The sequence below is a fragment of the Rattus norvegicus genome, chromosome 5 (assembly GCF_021556685.1).
Source record: "Rattus norvegicus strain SHRSP/BbbUtx chromosome 5, alternate assembly SHRSP_T2T, whole genome shotgun sequence".
In the NCBI taxonomy this organism is placed as follows: Eukaryota; Metazoa; Chordata; class Mammalia; order Rodentia; family Muridae; genus Rattus; species Rattus norvegicus.
The window spans coordinates 89,777,804-89,798,443 of record NC_141538.1 but is presented as its reverse complement, the minus strand read 5'-3'; the positions used below and the strand labels follow the sequence as shown (position 1 = coordinate 89,798,443).

The window sequence follows — 20,640 nt, the reverse complement described above, 5'->3', positions numbered from 1 at the left end:
CTTAGGCCTTTGCTCTGGGAGTCTCCTGACTGAAAAGCCAAATCAGCTTTTCCCCTCTAGTGGTAAAGAATCTCTGATACAGCACTGCTCAGGGCCAACCCAGCAGTTTTTAGATACCATTTGGAAATATCCAGTAGAGCAAATGTCAAGCCATGTCACCTGATCTGGAGTTTTTAGGACAGAGGTTTATGCTGTAGTCTTTCAGCTAACAAAACTCAGAGTTAGCAATAGCAATTGAAACGTGAAGTGACAATAGAGTATAATTGGTGTGTCAAAAAGGCGCTGTTAAAAAGGAACAGTTCTGTTTGATCTGTTTAAAGAATTAATGGCCTCGTTTTAAAGACAAGGAAACTCAGGTTCAGAGAGGGTAAAGTTTTCCTCCAAGGAAACTGGATCCAAGTCTGTGACTCTAAAGACACAAGCTTCCCTGTGAGAACAACAGGATCTCTTTCAGATTAATCAGCATGCCTTAGTGCTCACTGCTAGGCACTGGAAAACAGAACTGGATGAAATAGATAGGCAGGGGTAGTAATCACAAGTTCTAGTCCTAAGGTTGATGAGTACCCAGGAGAAGTAATTCAGTCATGTGGGTGGTTCGTTTTATTTGTGGTACTTATGTCTGAAAGCCATCATTAATCCTTTTAGGAAGAGGCAGGGGTTGATGGATCAGGACTAGAAACAAAGGCCAGTAGGGAACTAGGGAGGGAAGAACTCCCACTGAGAAATCCAAGTCCTAGAGGATATGGCATTTTGGTTGGTGTTGAGAAACCAGAAGAATACAGGGGTGGGGCATGCCACGTCCACTCCCTTCCTAAAGACAAGTAAAACAGAACATTGGCCAATTCTTGCTAAATATTTGTCTTCAGAACAGTTTCATGGCCCTCTCATTTTTGCCTCTGTTTCTTACATAGGTAGGCCTATAAAGACACACTTAGAGGCAACGTCACATTCAAAAGCAGAAAATTCACACAAAACACACACTCGTGAGCATGCATTAATATCCTTAACAATTCACATGAAAACACAAGTTTTCATATTTGAGGACTCAGAGATACCATCTTCACAGAAAGACTCACAAATGTGTTTATGCTTCCATACACAAGCTCCAACATATCCTTTCCCCACCCACTACTCACTCAGGCAAATAAATGCATGCTTTTGTTAACACACAGGAGTTCACACACAAATCTCATCCTGCCTGTCTGGTTAGAGGAGAATGACTAATGGGAAATCATGCACAAAGGCAAGCATCCTAGGAGAGGCCAGGAATGGGTTTACAGTGAGGCTGGTGGGATGGAATTAAGCCATCAGATGACAAACTTGTCCTGCCAGGCTGCACCTAAAAGTTGCTCAGCTGAGGCTACAATGTCGGACAGCACTGGATCTTGGGTGATGGTGCAAGTTTGCCTGCCTGATTTCCAACTTCCTCCAGAGTTTCATGTCATCCAGGGTCAAGCTCTGTTATCAGCCCAACCCCAGTGCCGGCAACAAGCAGGACTCTCTGGGGACTCAGGGGCGGTGTGGGCTGCTTTCCAACCTTAGGCTTGTCCTGACATAGTGCAACCCCAAGTGGTTAGCATTAATGACGGTTTACAACGTTGGGCCAAGCATTGGGTTAAGCCCTTCATGATTTCATTTTCACAACTCTGTGAGGGGGATGGGGTGTGCCCTCTCATCTCACCATTTATTTAGGTGGTTAAGAAAATTGCTTGAGCCACAATTCAGCAAGAGAGACAAGGAGCTGAAATCCAACCTGGTCCTATTCTATCTTTCCGAGGTTCTGGGCATAAGGTGTGTATGCCAGTTTGTCTCCTCTGGGTCAGAAGCTTGCTTCTTGTGCTTATGATTGGGCTCCAGGCCGTCCCATCCGGCTTAGTGCGGGGCCAGGCGATCAGCAGGTGCTTACCGGGGGCACAGAGGTTGGCTTGCTGAAGCTGTCAGCAAGAGCTTTAGTTTCCCCATCTCTGAAATGGGGATGGCAGCGCTGACCCCGCAGGCCCGAGGTCAGCTGTCTTGAACAACACAGTGAGAGCCCAGCTCCATCTACATTATCGTTGCCACCACCCTCGCCCATCCCAGGGATGCAACACACTCCCCGCCTGAGTCCGGGTGCGGCTCCGGTGCCCCCATTGTTCAAAAGGGCGGAGATGCTGCCCACAGGGACCCCCGCCCCGAGTCCAGCTCGCATCCCAGTGAAACAGATAATCTGGCTCAGAGTCGGCCGCGCGGGCCGTGTCCTTTGTCTGCACGGCGGCGTTGGGTGCCCAAGGCCCGCGCCCCGCTCTGTGGGTAGACAAAGCCGGAGCGGCGGCGAACCCAGCCGGCTCCAAAACCTCTCGCGCCTCCCGACGTCCCGCCTTCTTCCCCCTGATTCCTCTGATTGGTTTGTGCCATTACAAAGAGGCCGGGAAGCTGGCGGGTCACGTGAGTATACGCGACTTCCAATTGGTTGGGCTCCGCTGCCTATCGAGGAGGGCGGGCAGTGCGCGCTCCTCCCCGTCGCTCCCTCCGCGTTGAGGCCCGCCCGCAGGGCCGGCCGCCTGTCAGAGGGAGGTGGCGATGGTGCTCTTGGTGGCGGCAGCGGCGGCAAAGCTTTCCTTGGGCGGACAGCAGGGAAAAGAAGATGACTGACCGATCAACTGGATGAATGAATGAATGAATGGCGGAGCCGAGCGCGCCATGAGGAGCCTGCCGAGCCTGGGCGGCCTCGCCCTGTTTTGCTGCGCGGCAGCCGCAGCCGCTTCAGCAGCCTCGGCAGGGAATGTCACCGGTGGCGGCGGGGCCGAGGGGCAGGTGGTCGCGTCGCCCAGCCCTGGGCTTCGAGAACAGACCAGCAGCCCTTTCTCTAAGGCCGCGGCTCCCACGGCGCAGGCCCCGCGGACCGGCCCCCCGCGCACCACAGTCCACAGAACCGGGGCTGCGACCCCGTCAGCCGGCTCCCCGGAGACCATCCCTGTCCGCACCAGCGCACAACCCGCAGCCACCCTCTTCCCGGTTGTGGACCTGTCGTCCGCCACCCCTTCGGAGGACGGACACACTCCCACCACCGAACCACTGCCTTCCAGACCCGCGCCCACAACTCTTGCGAGCACAGCTGGCCAGGCGCCGACCACCTCTGTAGTCACCACCGCTCAGGCTTCCAGCACTCCGGGGACCCCGACTGCCGAGTCCCCGGACCGTGGCAGAAACAGCAGCAGAGTCCCGCCCACCGCACCTGTCACCGAAGCCCCTACTCCTCCTCCCCCAGGTGAGTCTCGGCGCTTCCTAGTCTTCTGGACCTTTCCCAGGCACTGCCTATTTACACACCAGCCTAGTCACCCTGGCCTCTTATTACCCAAGAGCTTCCCAAGGGAAGATCCAAGCTCCAGCTAGAGTAAACCCCCAATCCCTCCAAATCTAGAAAGTCTTTTGTCCCCCAACCCAGTGCTGTGCTCCATCCAGAGGGAGCTGCTGCTATGAGGAAGATGGGGGACTCTTCCAAAAACAGGGTTCTCTGGCTTTTGTCAGAGTCCAGGAATGGGCACAAACTTTTGTATTGGATCAGCCCAGAAGGCCACCCCACCTGAGATATTTGGGGGAAAGTTTGAAAGCTAGAGTGGTGCTTTATCAATGCCTAGGTAAAAACCTTTAAGGGATTCTCTCAAAGCTCTAGTTTCCTTGTTTCTTTAATAGTTAATAGATGCTGGTGTCGTGTGTGTGTGTGTGTGTGTGTGTGTGTGTGTGTGTGTGTGTGTGTGTGTGTGTGTGTGTTGGAAAAGATAAAGAATATGTTTTGCTTACAAACATGCCACTTCAGGCCTGAAATTAAAAATAAAAACGTCATTGTAGTCGGTGTTTTCTCTGCAAATAAGTAGACTTGATAGGTCATTTGGGACAGGTGTGTATCTAGGTTGAGCAAGTTTATAAATTAGGTTAAATCCCTTCCTTGCACCACTTCATTCTGTCTCCATTCTAAGGTCAGTGCTTGGGCAAATGCCATTTAAGCAGGGATGCCCATTTTTGCCCTTTTTAAAATGAGGATATTCCTTACTGCTGATGCTGACATGCCAATTTGTGCCTGAGCTCACAATAGGAAATGTAGCTCTTCTACTGGTAAAAGTGTTCATAGTTAAGATATTCTTTCACCCTCTTGCATCTTAAGTAGGCCAAGAGCTCAACCAATAAGGCCTACTTCTTTAAGAAATTCTGCAAGTTTCTGAGATCTTTTGCTTTGCATTGGGGTGGAGATTTGCCCAGAGCACTTACTTGTCTAGCTTGATCTGATCGTTGACCTAATTCTTAGGCTCAGTGGTTTACTGTGGAGTCAGGTATGGACTTTGGACTACAGTTGAGTTGGTAGAGGATTTTCCCAGATGGCTAAGTCTTGAATCGTGTGTTGGAGCTTGGCAAAGGCATAAGTAGGAATGCGGATTATTCACCCCCAAAAGCCACATTTGGATCTCTTTTAGCTTCAAGGAATGTACTAACTAGCTATTTTTTAAACCTTTGGTGCTTTTTTAGCTTTTTATAGAGATTGACATGTTACTAAAAGTTAGACTAGTATCTAAGTGTAGACTCTAGAGTCCATTTTTTTAGGTTTGAATTCCAGCTTATTGCCCCACTTTGTGTGGGCAGGACCTTGTGTTCTCACTTTCTTCAACCTCGAGATGAAGGTTATCATAGTCCTTATAGGTTTGCTTTGAAAATTATGTAAAATGGGACTGAATGTTTATATTATTGATGTATTGAAGAAGCAAAGACAAGAGGAGCAGGAGTTCAAGCCAGTCTTGGCTACATACTACATTTAAGGCAACCTGGACTACGTAACAAGACTTTATCAAGAAAGAAAGAAAAACAGTAGAGAGCGGTTAGGAGAGGAAAGAAAAAAATTCACCAAGTCAATGCATACCTAACTAGTGCTTAGAATAGTTTCTGTGCTTGATAAGCACCACCTGTGTGTGTTGTGTTTTATTTATGACCAGCTCTGTTTTCTGATTAGAAAAATATCAAGAAGCCAAGTATTGTGACTTTTAAACATTGTTTTAGTAAATAGAAAAAGGATGAGTTAGAAATTCCGAGTTTTTAAGCATATATTATTTAACTAGAAGTTGCTTCCTTTTGTTAGTATCTGATAAATGAACATACAATTAATGTCACTTCATGTTTGACGTATTAAGAACACAAAGATAATCCTTACTGCCAAAACAGATAATCAGAAGCCTACAAGAAAAGGACAACAGTCACTCCTTCACGGCTCTCTAGTTCTGGTTCCTAGAGGACCTAGAGGTTACTCCTAATAGTAGTTTGCTCCATCTTATAACATTTTTTTTGGGATGTATATCAACACAAAAATATTTTAAAATAATTTTAGGGCTCAGGGGTAGAGACTTCTTTACTGTGAATAATCACCAGTCACCACCAAAGCTTAAGTAATTAATAATTTGTAAAATTAAAATGGAATTATATATCCATATATATAGTTTCATCTTGATGTACCACTTAACTGTGTAACATCAAACTTAGTTATTTTCATGTTAGTACCTTCCATCTACTGTATTCCTTCCAATAGTATTTTTCATTGTAAATATGCACACAGAAAGTAGACTTGTTTAACCAATTCCTTATTAATTCATTTAACCAGTTCCTAATTCATACATACATACATAGATTGCTTTGAAAAGCACAGAGAAGAATGTATTCTTATTAAATCCATCATGTATTTATTATATCCTCTGATAGTTTGATAACAAATTGTTGCTTAGAATCAAATACATTTTAAGTGAAACCAAGCTTGGTTTATGAATATTTATTATTTGAAACGTTTTTTTCATAATTTCTGTAGGCTAACATCTGTATGGCTGTCTTTCTGTAGCAAACACTTCAGAATATCAAACTGAGGTCTTTTACCTTTGTTTAAAAAGTGTGTAATTTATAGTCCTCTGTAAATTCATTCACAGAATTGTTTAGTTCTCATTAGCTTGCCTGACTTTGTGGTCTACTGGTAAGCAATTTTAGCCTTACAGTGATATATTCAACTGGGACTTTTTAATTATAGCATGGGCTCCAATCTACTTTAGATAGTAAGTATAGCTCTTCAAAGGAGGAAAAACTACTATATGAATTTGAAAAAGCTGATTTGGCTTGCAAAGCTGGATTTCCTGCCATTGGGAAAGATGGTTGTAGAATTTTATTTCAACATTTCTATGAGAACTGGTTACCGTTTATCATTTGATTGGAAAGGTCTTGGAAAGTGCTATATGAATCAGTAAAAATTTCCCTCCTAGAGATTTAGCTGAAAGCTCTTACCTACCAGTCAGTTGGGATCCTGTTGTTTACACAGGGACACTGATATGCAAACTGAAACTAATTACCCAGCAAGCAGACACTTTCTTCTCACAAACCTGGTACAACACTATACTGATTGGTTGGATGAAGGGTGGATGGAAATGCTGTGATCTTACTAGAGAGTAATAATCAGCAGAAAGGCCCTAAGGTAATGACAAATGCTTCCTTGTTTGTTTTATGTGGATTAATAGAATATTAGAAGCCACTAAAGCCCAGCATGGCTCTACATTTTAAGAAATACTTTTATAAGCTTAGGTGAAACATCTCTGCTTTAGCTAACATTTGACTAAATGGATTGTAGCCTTTGGAAACATGTACAAGTCTGTTTTCTCAGTGCACATCTTCAGATATGGGGAATGAAGTTGTACTCTGAGTACAAATAATTTCAGCTTCTTCATTCATCTTTACTTGACGTGACCTCATATTTCTTCACTATCTTGTTCACCTCTATTGTGAACCTTTTCAGTTTTGTGTAACTTCCCTAAACACAGAACAGAGCTGAACCCAATAGTCTAGATATATTCCAGCATAGCTCATAGCAGAGAGAGTGGTTACCTTGTTCTTTCTGGGTACAATAGTGATTTTGTATTTAGTCCCCTAAGCACAGCATTTTTTTTCTTGCAGCCAAATTGTGTGGTTGACTCACTGAATACATCAAGATATCTGACTATTTTAACTTATTATTTAAAAGATATGTGTTAGATAAATGTTCTTTTATCTGGACTTAGAAATGTTTGTGATTTTTGTAAAATACCTGAAAATTTTGCCATGCTTTTAAGATTGATTATGTCAAATTCAGATGTTTATTACAGCTCAAGTTGTACTCCACCCAGGGTGTTAAAATGACTTGCAGGGTGTTCCTACAAACCAAGTCTAAGGACAAGTCAGGGCAGGTTATTCTTACCTCACTGGAAGAAGAAATTTATGGATGTTAAAACAGTTTGGAAGGGAAAGGATAATAGCTTACACTAGTTCTCAAGGGTCTCTTTCAGCTCTTAGGATCTGTGATGATTAAATGTGTATGAATCAAGGCACATTTATACCTTATAAGGAGTCTTAATTGTTTACTTATGATCCAGACTACAAGAAGAGACTTTGTTTAAGCAAGCCTCAATATCTAGTTTGAAATCTCTAATAGCATGAGGAATGAATGCAATATTACAAATGGATTCTATTTGATTTGTTTTGTTTGCTTTTTTTTTTTTAAGATAGGGTCTAGCTATATAGCTCAGGCTGACCTAGAACTTGCTATGTGGCTCAGGCTGACCTCTAACTTGTAATCCTCTTACTGCTACCCACCCCCAAGGGGATGGTTGGAGGTACCACCATGCCTAACTAATCCCTTAGAGTTCATTTGACAAGAACATTCTAGAAATGTAGGATCCTCCTAGCTGGACCAAAAGCTGGTTTTTTGTTTTTTTGTTTTTTTGCCCAATAGTCTTTAATGGTAAGCCCAGAGTCTTATTATATGTAGTTATTTGTGTCTAGTATTTGTTTTATGAAAATACAATCTGTATAGGTTCCGAAGAGAAGATGGGTTCAAAGTCTTTTATCAAAAACCTATGTGTATAGAGATATATTGGAGAGTTTTTCATCCTGGTGAAGCTGGGAAAATAGCTAGTAATCAGACTTATGAGGACATTCATATTAACATGCTCAGTATCAACAACTCAATGGGATAAGAATCATGAGTACCCTTTCCTTTGATCAAGTCAGGCTTTATTGAAGTGTATTCAAGGTAGAAATTGCAGGACAGACAACCTGGTTCTTTACCAATCTTGAAATACTTACAAGTACTTCCTTCCGCACCTTGGATAAGGTTTCACTATGTTACCTAGGTTGGCCTTATATAGTGGGCTTAAGCCATCCTTCTGTGTCAGTGTAAGTAACTGAAATGTGTCTGGATTCTTAATAATTTTCTTCAATATTTGTTGGGTCCAGACCTTGCATCAGCTGGCCAATACTTATAAAACACTTGAGCCCAAGTTTTGTTTGTGAGCTATTGGCAAAAGCAAGATGAAGCAAAGTCCTAGCTCAACTCTGCTAAACGAGGACAAAAGAATCCTGTGGTCAGTATTTCTTTATGTCTGCCTGGGAAGGGGACTAGGTGGTCCAAGTCCAGCTCTATGTCTTGAAAGAGGGGCTCTAGGCCACTGATATTAAAAGCTGGGAGCTTGTCTGTGAACAGTGTTCAAAACTTTATGGGTTACTGGCTCATCAGAGCTGCAGTTTGGGTGTCCATCCTAAACCCTGTCCCTTCCCTAGTTCAGTTGTAGCTTGGTCCTAAAACTGAGCTGCCCTCCTTACCCCTCTTCCTCCCAGTAACTGCAGTAGGTTAAAGGGAAAACATGGGTGTTTGTGAAAAGACAGGTGGATACTGAGAACACCTGCATAGCCTTCTTATCTGAAGACAATATGAGAGTCCAGTGGGTTCTGTGTCACTCCTGCCTTATTGACCGGAGAGTAAATGTTAACACCATGAAAAGATTACCAGTATTGGGGACCTCACCATGCTTTTGTTCTAAGAGGTCCACTTGAGGCTAATAAAACTTAAACTCTCTTTGGTATCTGTTCTAAATCTTGGTATCTTTTGCTACTAAGACTAGCAGAAAAAATATTTGATTTTGAATCTTCTACCATTTAGCATTAGGTTCGAGGGTTGTGAATCACTATTATAGTAATTGCAAACATACTGTGCTTCTAGCACAAAATGTCTTACACACATTAAATAATTTATTCTTAGAATAGTGAGGTATTGTTATATAGTATAATTTTCATTTTCTTCTGGTGCTGGGCATTAAATTCAGGCCCTTGCATATGATAAGTACATACTCCTCCTTTGAGCTGTAACTTCAATCCTATTTTATAAATAAGGATACTGGGGCCCCATGCTCTTTGGTGTTTACTGTATTGTATACTGCTCATCCATCTTTAACATTTCATTTTATAATAGTTTATGGTTATGATATTAAACTATAGCTCATCCTTTTGAATAGGGTTTGTTTTGCTTTGATGGATGTATTTGTATGAATTATCTTTAGGTCTAGTCATAAGGACATCTTATATTTACTGTACTTATTCCTGGCTTTAGTGCATACTTTTGGGTAGAAATTCCTTAGTTTGATTAGTTTCTGGAATAGCATAAACTCTATAACATTAGTTTAGAGTCTCCAGGAAGCCTTCTGGCTAGTTGAAAATGTACACATTGAAATAATCTGACGAGGTCTTTTTATCTTGATTTAACTAAAGACTCATAAAATTAAAGTGCCTTACTTTTCATCTTAGCATTCTAAACATATGTGCATTATCCTCCCAGATGTCCTGGTATCCTTATAAAACAGAATGGAGCGAAGTATTACAGTGCTGTTTTTACTGACGGATAAATTATGGGTAGGGAGATTACTGCTTGAGGGTACTTCATAGAGAAGAAGCAAATACAGATAGAGGATCTTGTTTAGCTGAAAGAACATTAGATGATATTTTTAATTACATATACATTTATTTTATGCCTTTGCCTTGGTCTTGATTTTTTGTTTGTTTTCTTTAGATGTAAAAATCTTTATTGTTAATTTCAACATTATATTACAGGTATTTCTTTAGCTACATTTAGGTCTTTTTAAAGTATAGATTTTAGTTTACCGTTTCATTAGTAGAAACATCTATACCATCTGCAGTTGCCACTTTAAAAAGAGATTTTGTTTTAATTGTGATAAAATAAAAGTTATGCAAGGATCCATAGTAAATGTTTGCTAAAAAGTAGTAACCTATCAGGTTTTTTGCTCAAATATATCCAATAAATTTATGTCAAAATAATCTCTCTAGTAATGCAACTCTTCCACAGGTAATTATCTGAGAACTCTTCTACTTTCCATCTTTATTTGCTCATGTGTTCAGTGCAAACTCCTCCATGAGTTTCTCTTACTCTGTCTCATTCTTGAGCCCTACCCCTTTTCCCTGTTATTTAAGAAGCCGAATTACCCTCTCTAGTGAACAATTTACTACTTTGTCTTCCTCAAAGCCTGATTCTTCCAAGAGATCTTTCTAGATGAACAAAAAGTCCTTGAAGATGTCTTGGTATCAGGGTACTTGGAATTGAATTCTGTTTATGCAGAAGAAAACCTCTCTTTTTTTCTGTGACTTTTTTTAAGCAACAAAATATAAAGTATTTTAAGGAGCAATTTTGTTTTTCTGTTATGAATAATATTGGCTATTTTTTATATACTGCTTTGGTATATGAGGCTTAACTGGATTGAGAAACAAGTGTTTTGATCTTTTGAATGATAGAAATTTCCTTGCATAAATACAATTAAAGTTAATAATGAACAGAATGCTTCTAATAATTAACAAGTATGGGTTTCAAAGTGCTCTTGGAATCTTCTAGAGCTTTTCATCTACCTTGAGGTTAATTTCTGTGTATTATATAAATGTAAAAAGGCTTAGTCTCTGTCCACTATTCTGTTATTGGTTATTTGATAGGTTTCACATTTGATCATTTTTTTTCTAGCTGTTGTCCTTGGAGTTTATTTGCTGAGTTTAATCCTTTGGTTGATTTTACTGCTCATATCTATATAGCAGAAAGAAGGTGACTAGAGGTTAGGATTGTCTACATTTCTTTCCTAGACAGAAGCTGGGAAATGTAATAAAAAGAACCTAGTCATAATTAAAGATAAATGGTATGGGAAATAACAAGTTAAGCTATGGCATTTGATTAGGAAACTCAAATACATTTCTCTTCTTTATCTTAAAATTTTTATGTAGGAATATGAATGGTAAGAATCTGTTTAAAACTATCTTAATCTACCTCTTCAGTTGTGTTACACCAAACACAAAGTTCTGCTCGATAGAAAAGAGACTTCATTTCCTTTCTACTCTAATATTTAACATGGTGGCAACAAATATAACTGAGTACTTATATGGATAATTTCTTATCAGGCTTTTAAAATATACATAATTTTTTCTTAAACATTAAAGGAGTTAAATGTCATCATCCCCACCTTATAGATGGCAAACTGGGACTCAGAAAGCTTCAGAAGAAAGGAGACTAGTGATATGACTCAGCTGTAAAGGTGACCCTCACCACACAATAATTTGGGTTCATTTCCTTGAACCCACATGGCAGGAGAGTACTGTCTTTCATAGGTTGTTCTCTGACTCCACATGTGTATGTAAGTGCTCTCTCATTTGTAAGCATGCTCACACAACACATCTACCTCTCCAGTAATAAATATAACAAGAGAAGGAGAGAATGGACTCCCCCAGTTGTTCTCTTACCTCCCACACACTTGCCATAGTACCTATACATAAAATAAATATGTGTGATTTTTAAAGAAGTAATTTACATTTATATTGCCATTGAATATCCCCAAATAGATTTTCAGTATTTAGTGACCAAATGAATGAAGAAAGAGTGGTTGGTACTTAGAGTAGGCATACAGTATGTTCTTGAGGAATATAATACAATCATGACCTTCTCTCTTAAAATGAACTTCCCTCTAGCTTTTCTCTTTTTCTCAAATCAATAGAGCATGTCCAATTCTGAGAACTTATATATTACACTAATTATTCAATTTTATTACATAACTTTGTCCTTTCTATTTTTCTTAGCTAAAAGAAAAACCAAATAGGCAATTGAGAATCTGATATTTTGGGTAGAAAGAATTGCCAAGTTAGAAAGCTGAGTTCTTGTATATAACATATGGGCTTTGTGGTCATTTTACTAATCTCATGATTTGGGCAAATAATTTTATTTATAAAATGAGATGAGAACTTTGACTTATAAACTGTGTTATGTGGGTACTTGTACTTCCTCAGATGTGTTTGGGAGCCAGCACTAAAATAAGAGAATTCAGGTAGGTCTACTCATGTAGTCACCAAGCTTCAGTCCTCATTTTCACTCTCATACACAAGTTACACACCAATCATCTATATTCTCAACTGGTTTATATAATGGGTACATTCTCTTAATAGAGATTTAAAACAGAATTTTCCTACTCTAACTTTTATGGTAAATAAATTATACTGCTTTCTGAATTATTGTAGTCATTAAAAGCCTTTCAATAAGGAGCAAAATACATAGGAAAAATCTACCAAAATAAGCCAAGGAATAAAATTATGGGTAAAATTTAAATCTTTTGATATTTTGATGAAATTTCCAGGTTTTTTTATTCACTAGATCCAATTTTTATTCTATAGTCATAAGATAACTATAAAATAAAAACAATGGACAGAAGTTGTGATAAGCATGGTAAATCTCTCTTTACATGAGGTTAAGTCAGATGATGTGACACAGAGTCATGTAATTGGCTGAGCAAGTTTGATGTGCATCTGAGATACTTGCTCAGTGTCAGGGAGATGCCATTCTGAAGAAAGCTGTAGAAGATGCTGTCTGAAATAGGAAACCTCCTGAGGCTTGACAAATCTACAAGATTTAGACAGGCAGAGATGATGGATTAAATGTATTTTTCTTTAGGAAAGATTAACTTCAGTGATTGATAAAAACTGAACATGGGATATTGTGTCTTTTTTCCATTTTACCTAGTCTAAAGGATTTGAAACAAATACTTTAAAGTTAATATTAATGTACCTGAAGAGAAGAGGGGATTCAATTCTTATCTTTCGCCTTCTATAAAAATCAATTAAAAATGGACCAAAAACTTTAATTTAAAACCTGAAATACTGCAGCTTCTAGAAGTAAACATAAGGGATACCTTTTGAGATATAGGGGTAGGAAAGAACATTTTAATAGAACACTAATATGACAGGAACTAACTTCAAGTGTCAATAGACAGGGGTCTTGTAAAAATTAATAGTTTCTGTACAGCAAAGGAAACAGTAGAGCAAACAGCCCACGTAATTGGAGAAAGATTTTTACCAGCTGCACATCAGACAAGGGGCTAAAATCTAGACTTTACAAAGAATTACTGAGATTAAGTTCTAAGAAAATAAAACTGCCAATCAACAAATGAAAATATATACTTTAAAAAGAAGAAATAAAAATGGCCAATAACTATTTTTAAAATGTTCAATGTCCCTAGCCATTGGGAAATTGAGCTATTTTGAAATACCACCTCATCCTTGTCAGAATGGATCTCATAAATAAATATGACAACAAATATTGGACAGGATGTAGGGACACAGAAATTTTATTCACCAGTGGTTGGAATGAAAACTAATACAACCATTGTGAAAACTAGTTTGAAGATTTCTCAAAAACTTTGAAATAGAACAGCCGTACTCTATTTCATTCCTGGGCATATACTCAGAGAATTCACATTCCACCACAAAGATATTTGCATCCTCATGTTCATTGCTGCTTTATTCATGGTAGTAATCAACCTTTGGTCAATCAACAAATGACTGGCTAAAAAAAAAAATTCCTATATCTATGGACTACTATTCAGCTGAAAAGTGAAATCAAAGATTTGCAGGAAAATGAATGGACTTAGAATCTATGCTTTTAAGTGAGGTCACAAAATCTCAGAAGGAAAAGTAAAACATGTTCTTCTCTATCTCTAGAATCTAGCTAATAATATATGTAAATGTCTAAGCAATGTGCATGTGGGTACAGTATAAAATGTAGAAAAGAAGACAAGAATGACTAAATAGTATATTAGGGGATGGGGAAAGATTGAATGCAGGCAATGAACATAAATTGTGAAAGAGGATATAAAGGTAATTGTTTTTCTAATTCTAATTTTGTCATGTATTTTTCATTTTTGACAGATAAATGCATAAAAATATATTTGGTAGTGAGACTGTAAAATCCAGGATAAAGCTCCAGAGCTTCCATTCCCAATACTATTCTACCTCTATAGAAGTTCATTGAGTTAGAATTTAAGGTCGGGTTAATTTTGGTGTGTACTTTTTTATTTGCATTTTCAAAATACATAATAAAATTTAAAATAAGAAAAATTAAACTTTATTTATATAGACACTGTTTAAACCGAACAATATTTGAATTCATGGCATTTTTCTACTGTCCTTTACTAATAGAAATCTGATATTTTTCCCCTTAAAGGCACACTGCACCCTAGAAGTTTGGTTTCAATCTGCCCATATGTTTTGCAATTAGATCAGATGGGGTTGCTTTTATTCTGGTAATAGAACAGCTGTTCTATATGATGCCTTGCCAGGGAGACAGCTAAGCTCCAAGGAAAGGAGAAATTTATTCATTTGGAAGATGGAATGTGTTCTGCCTAGTCAAAGAGAAAGTGATAAGGAGCAGGAATGTTTTCAACTTACAAGAGGAATGTTAAATAAATTTTAGTTAGCCAATGTTATGCCCTTGAGATAACTGATTTTGAAAGTTTGTTTCAGTATTTTGTTGTTCTTAGCAACTAACATATGCCCGGGGATCTTTTTATATTTTCATGGTTTCTTTTAAATCTGCTGCTTTTACTTCATGAATGTGGGCAAAGGGGTAAGCTGTGAGCAGGACATGATAGCTCTGAGTTCCTCTTAATTTTCAGGGAGGCGGGAGGAAGTGGGAGCACCCTCATAGAAGCAGAGTTGGGGGGATGGGATAAGGGGTTTCTGGAGTGGGAACCAGGAAAGGGATAACATTTGAAATGTTGATAAAGAAAATATCATTAATAAAAACAATAAATATAATAAAATAATATATTAAATAATAAAAATTTCATTAATAAAAATATATGTATGTGTGTATACATACACACACACACATAAGTGTATTCTAGGAAATATTTGGATGTTGGACACTCTGAAGGAACTTGGGTGAACTGAATAGCATTTTAGTTTTCCTTCAATCTTGTCAGTCATTTATAGAAATGTAGTCCAGGTGTGGAAAGGGTTAGTGGGAATAATAGGGGCCAATAGACGTGGTCAGCATTCTGACATGCTGCTTTTTGTCTCATTTTCCTGTTGAGGTTTAGTTAAAAGAAGATATTAGGCCTTTACTGCTGTACATTTCTTATTTGGCTTTATGTTCCTTACAGTCCTAGTTCTGAGCGTACAGCATTAATAATACAAACCCACCACCCACTAATAATGTGTGGGATAATGAATAGCTAGACAGTATACCAAACACACAAAGCAATTTGGCTGTTGGGTATTATTATACTGAATTGTTGGTGTATTGCCTGCAAACCTATCCCGTTTAACTGGTTTTAATTTCTGTGTTAGTTTGTTGCTTCAACTTGTCCACAAATGCAGGACTAAAAGTTTCAGTTAATCAGTGGAATGGCAGTCAGATCTAAATTCCTGTCCTCCTTTCATTGATTTTATGTGTTAGTGAACATAATCTCTAATGATCGATGTCAGGTTCCCTATCTATAAAATGAAATATATTTTCCAGAATCCCAAGGTTTTTGAGAAACATGTAACTTAATTTGGGTTTTTCTCAGACAAAAAGGCTTTATAGTGTTCAAGCTTTCTATTCAGATTATGTGGTTTATATTTGTTCATAAAATACTGTGACTAGGATAGCTTTTGAAAACAAACAAAAAGCATATACAAATTTATATGAGTTTATACATGTTATATTTTATAATATTTATTTTTTTGTATAATAAACTGCTGTTATGTTTAAATTTGGGACACTTTAGTGCCATTCTTTGCTGATTAGCTTGATGAAATAAAACATAATAAATCAGGCTTTATAAATCTTTAATATTATTTTAATCGATTTTTGTTTGCTTGCTCATTTCAATTTTTGTCTATTGTTTATTCTGAAATTTCACTGAAGGTTAGCCTTGAGCTTAGGCTAGCTCTAGTCTCTTATGTTCTGGGATTATAGGCATGTGCCACTAGGCCTGGATTATGGTCGTGCTTTTTTGAATGGATTCTGCTTCACCAATTTTATGTTCAAGTGTATAAATATATGTTTTAGAATATGAAAGCAATTGCAAAGTTAAAAAGTGAACTCAGATATAATAGAAGTGACAGTTTTTAGTGGTAACTGCAGATATTTTTATATCAGCTTTGTTTTCCTCTCCTTCCCTGTCACTGATAAAATTATATATGTATGTATGTATATATGTATGTTTATATGTATATAGTGCATAAAAACCATTCTTTCAGATAATGTCACAAATGTGAATATTTTAAAGTAAGATGGGTTCCAATTGAAGTTGTTAGTAGAACTGTAGTGTTATTATGTTAATTTATTTTATCAAACACTGAGAGCTTGGTATGTTCAAATTACCATATTAGATACCTCCAAATATTTGCAGGGGAGAAATTATCTTATAAAGCTTTGTATCACCAATTTTAATATTCTGTTGCTATGCATATTGCTCCATTCTTCACAGCAGTAAATGAGATCACTTATTTGTTAAGAGAACAAATAATCAAGTTGAATTTAGCACTCTGGAGTTAAATATATGACTGATCGACATGGAAAAATTCACCACATTTAAACAACTTATCTGACCTCCATAAAGAACACAAATCTCCTTTACATATGACTTGAGATGATTTGCTTGGTGTTCTCTGGAAGAACCAGATAGGTGACTTGCTCTTGTGTGTATCTCCTGGGTTCAAGGGGCCCCTGAAAGCCTAAAGCATTCTGGCACCAAGCCTGGCTTGTAATATTTTCAGACCTGTGGTAAGAAAGCAGGGTGCCCATCTGCCCAGCTCATGCATTGCCAAAATGCTTAGGTGCTATGCTGAGGACATGGCTTCAAAGTAGTCCTGGCCTTCTAAAAACTGATATGTGTCCTATACAATGATCTGTACTTTCTGAATTTTGAACTGCAAAATCTATACTGAAACATAATGCTAAGAAAGAATTAAATTATTTAATGTGTATGGCACTGTTAAAAGATCAGCACTTCTCCACTATGTTTATAGCAGCCTTATTTATAATAGCCAGAAGCTGGAAAGAACCCAGATGCCCTTCAACAGAGGAATGGATACAGAAAATGTGGTACATCTACACAATGGAATATTACTCAGCTATCAAAAACAACGAGTTTATGAAATTCGTAGGCAAATGGTTGGAACTGGAAAATATCATCCTGAGTGAGCTAACCCAATCACAGAAAGACATACATGGTATGCACTCATTGATAAGTGGCTATTAGCCCAAATGCTTGAATTACCCTAGATGCACAGAACACATGAAACTCAAGAAGGATGACAAAAATGCGAATGCTTCACTCCTTCTTTAAAAGGGGAACAAGAATACCCTTGGCAGGGAATAGGAAGGCAAAGTTTATAACAGAGGCAGAAGGAACACCCATTCAGAGCCTGCCCCACATGTGGCCCATACATATACAGCCACCCAATTAGACAAGATGGATGAAACAAAGAAGTACAGGCAGACAGGAACCTCCTGAGAGACACAGCCAGAATACAGCAAATATATAGGCGAATGCCAGCAGCAAACCACTGAACTGAGAATGGGACCCCCGTTGAAGGAATCAGAGAAAGGACTGGAAGAGCTTGAAGGGACTTCAGACCCCATATGAACAACAATGCCAAGCAACCAGAGCTTCCAGGGACTAAGCCAGTACCCAAAGACTATACATGGACTGACCCTGGGCTCCAACCTCATAGGTAGCAATGAATAGCCTAGTAAGAGCACCAGTGGAAGGGGAAGCCCTTGGTCCTGCCAAGACTGAACCCCCAGTGAAGGTGATTGTTGGGGGGAGGGTGGTAATGGGGGGAGGTGGGGAGGGAAACACCCATAAGGAAGGGGAGGGGGAGGGTTTAGGGGGATGTTGGCCCAGAAACCGGGAAGGGGAATAACAATCGAAATGTAAATAAGAAATACTCAAGTTAATACAGATGGGAAAAAATCAGCACTTAAATTAATAGACACCACATACTAAACACTCAAAATTAGCTGTCATTATTATTTATGTTTCTTTATTACCTATCAATAATGTTAGGGTAATGTCAGAACATTGTAATTCTAGATTAATAAACTTACTCTTTCTTGACAGTCTGACAAGACTTTCATAATTAGGAAAACATACATTGTCACAAATCACACTTCTCTAGTAAGTGCTTTAATATGCAGGGTAGGACCAGTGTCATTTCAAAGGCTATGCCCTGTCCTTTAGAGGGGCCCAGTTCAAGTGAGAATCGTCCCCAGACATGACAGCGCTGGACTATCTGAAAGCTATTTCAAAAGGTGAATGTAAACAATCAGTAGTTAGGGGCAGGAGGATCAGGATGCCAAGACCAGTTTGAGAGAAAGAGAGGTGGGGAGAGAGGAGAGGAGAGAAAAGGAGAGAAAGGGAGAGGAAGAGGGAGAGAGAACCTGAAGCAATAAATGCAAACTTTTAAGGAATTTCTGGAATAGCAATTGGCAGTCTGTTAAGTGTGCATGCCTCTGGGATCTTTTGTTAGTACCAGGTTGCAGTCCTAAATGGCCTCACAAAGTGTAAGTCTGTGTGTTCAATTCTGTATTGGTAGCATGTTGTTCTTTCTCAGAAGATACCAAATAGACTCTGCATGTACAAGTTATACCAGCTACCTGGCCTTCAGTACTACCTCTGTAACTTTAGTATAATAATGCTTACTTAATAGCCCATTCATTTAAAGCCAGCTCTTCCTGACTCCAAAGGCTATGCACTTTTCCTCTGACTTAATTGTGTTGCATTGCCAAAGCAGATGGGAGTAGCAGAAAATGGAATAAAGCATCAAGTGGGTACAGATCTCATTTTGGCTTCTGATTTTCTCACCTTTTCTAGCCTCCTCCAGCAAGCTCATATTTTTTCTTTCTCAGTACTTGGATCCAGTTGTACATACTGATCCATGTTTGCTTTCAGTAGCTCCTACAAAAATCAAAATTAGATCAAAGAGCCTTTCTCAAAGGCAGTAGAGTGGGTGGAGTAGGAGTAAAGAGAGGAGGTTGTGGTAAGAATAAGATGAGGACAAACAGGTGGATGAGCATGGGAAATGTTAAACAGAACCAAGGAGTGACTGTGAGCTTGCCCTTCAGCACCAGATGGTTAGGGCTGACATATGACCATGTAGTGCTTGTTAGAATTTGGCAAGTGAAACCATACACTGTGAAACGAAAGTATTGATTGTTCTTGACTGACAATAGGGCCTTTCATAATTAACTTAAAATGAGCTCTAGATCAAGATGCTGATTTATAATAACCTATACGAAAGTCACAAAAGGCCAGAAGAGCAAATATGAGTCAGACTTCTGCCAGTCACCTCAGGTTGCAGCCCTGTCTCCATCTAATCAACTTCTTAGTGAAAAATTAGTTTCTTTCAATCTGATCCACTCAAAAAACATTGACATATGATGTGTAAAATTTTGGAGGGTTTGTTTGTTAAAAAGAATGAATAAATAGCTTCAGTGTGGGGGGAATGACTATTCAACAATAATGCTATCACATCTGCAAGTGGACAAGAGCAGAGGTCAGGTCCAACTTTAGATATAGGGCACACATATACAATGAAAAACCCAATCATGTCAATCTCATAATTAATAATTTAATATTTAGAGTATAATACAATAGTCCTGCTGAGAACAGTAAGTAATCCCAGCCCATAAGGCCCAAGTTGTTTAATGACTTAAAAAAGTTCTTCATTATCTTTGTTCTCAGTTTCTTCATCCTTCAACTTGTTCTTTAGACTCTAGTAGAATCCGAATGCCGTATTTTCCACCATATACATACTTACTGTGATCATTAGTAATAGTGTAGGAAGCAATCATCTGTGAAGGTCTTTTTCTGTGTCCAACACCAAGCTTTAGATAAATTGTATGACCTCATTTAATACTCAGAAAGTATAATAATAAAATGTATTATGATTCCTGTTCTTTTTTGCTGAAATTGAAGTTTTAAGATTTTAAAGAGAATGAACAAATTTTCATAGCTATTAAAATGTAGAACTTTGATTTACATTCAGCTTTTTAGCCTCAAAGCCTGTTTCCTTAATCATTAAGCTAACCAGACCATTTTACTTTGTTTATGCTTTCTTCTGCCTAGAGTGTCTTTGTCTTCAGTTTAAATAGAAGTCTTAATTGTAAGTAACAGAAATTAACACACTGATTTAATCGGAAATTAGGTTTATTACAAGGATTTTGAGGGTATCAGAAAATTACCAGGAGAACCCAATATAGGCCATAAAGCTGGCAGTGATGCCTGATGATGCCACCAAATGGGCTGCTGACATTGCTACTGAGCACTGGATATAGCTTGATGAGAACACGAGTACCTGGGCACTGAACCTGATAGTAGGCCCATTGTTACACTACATCATCTCCTCAGCCAAGAGAGAGAACCTCATGCTCGTTCCTTGGACCCATAGTTTCTAAAGTAGTTTTAAAGACAAGGAATGTGCATCTGACTTATTTATCTTCAGTCATTATACATGTCCTGATTGCAG

At 38.6% G+C, this 20,640-nt stretch overlaps 1 protein-coding gene across 1 annotated transcript in view; it reads left to right on the top strand.

The window, feature by feature from the left end:
• Positions 1-2,472: 2,472 nt before the first annotated feature.
• Positions 2,473-20,640, top strand: part of Megf9 (multiple EGF-like-domains 9) — a 112,099-nt gene continuing 93,931 nt past the window's right edge. Inside the window, 1 exon segment of the mRNA NM_001107940.1 lies at positions 2,473-3,247. Coding sequence (NP_001101410.1) covers positions 2,656-3,247 — 592 coding nt within the window. The 5' untranslated portion in view covers positions 2,473-2,655.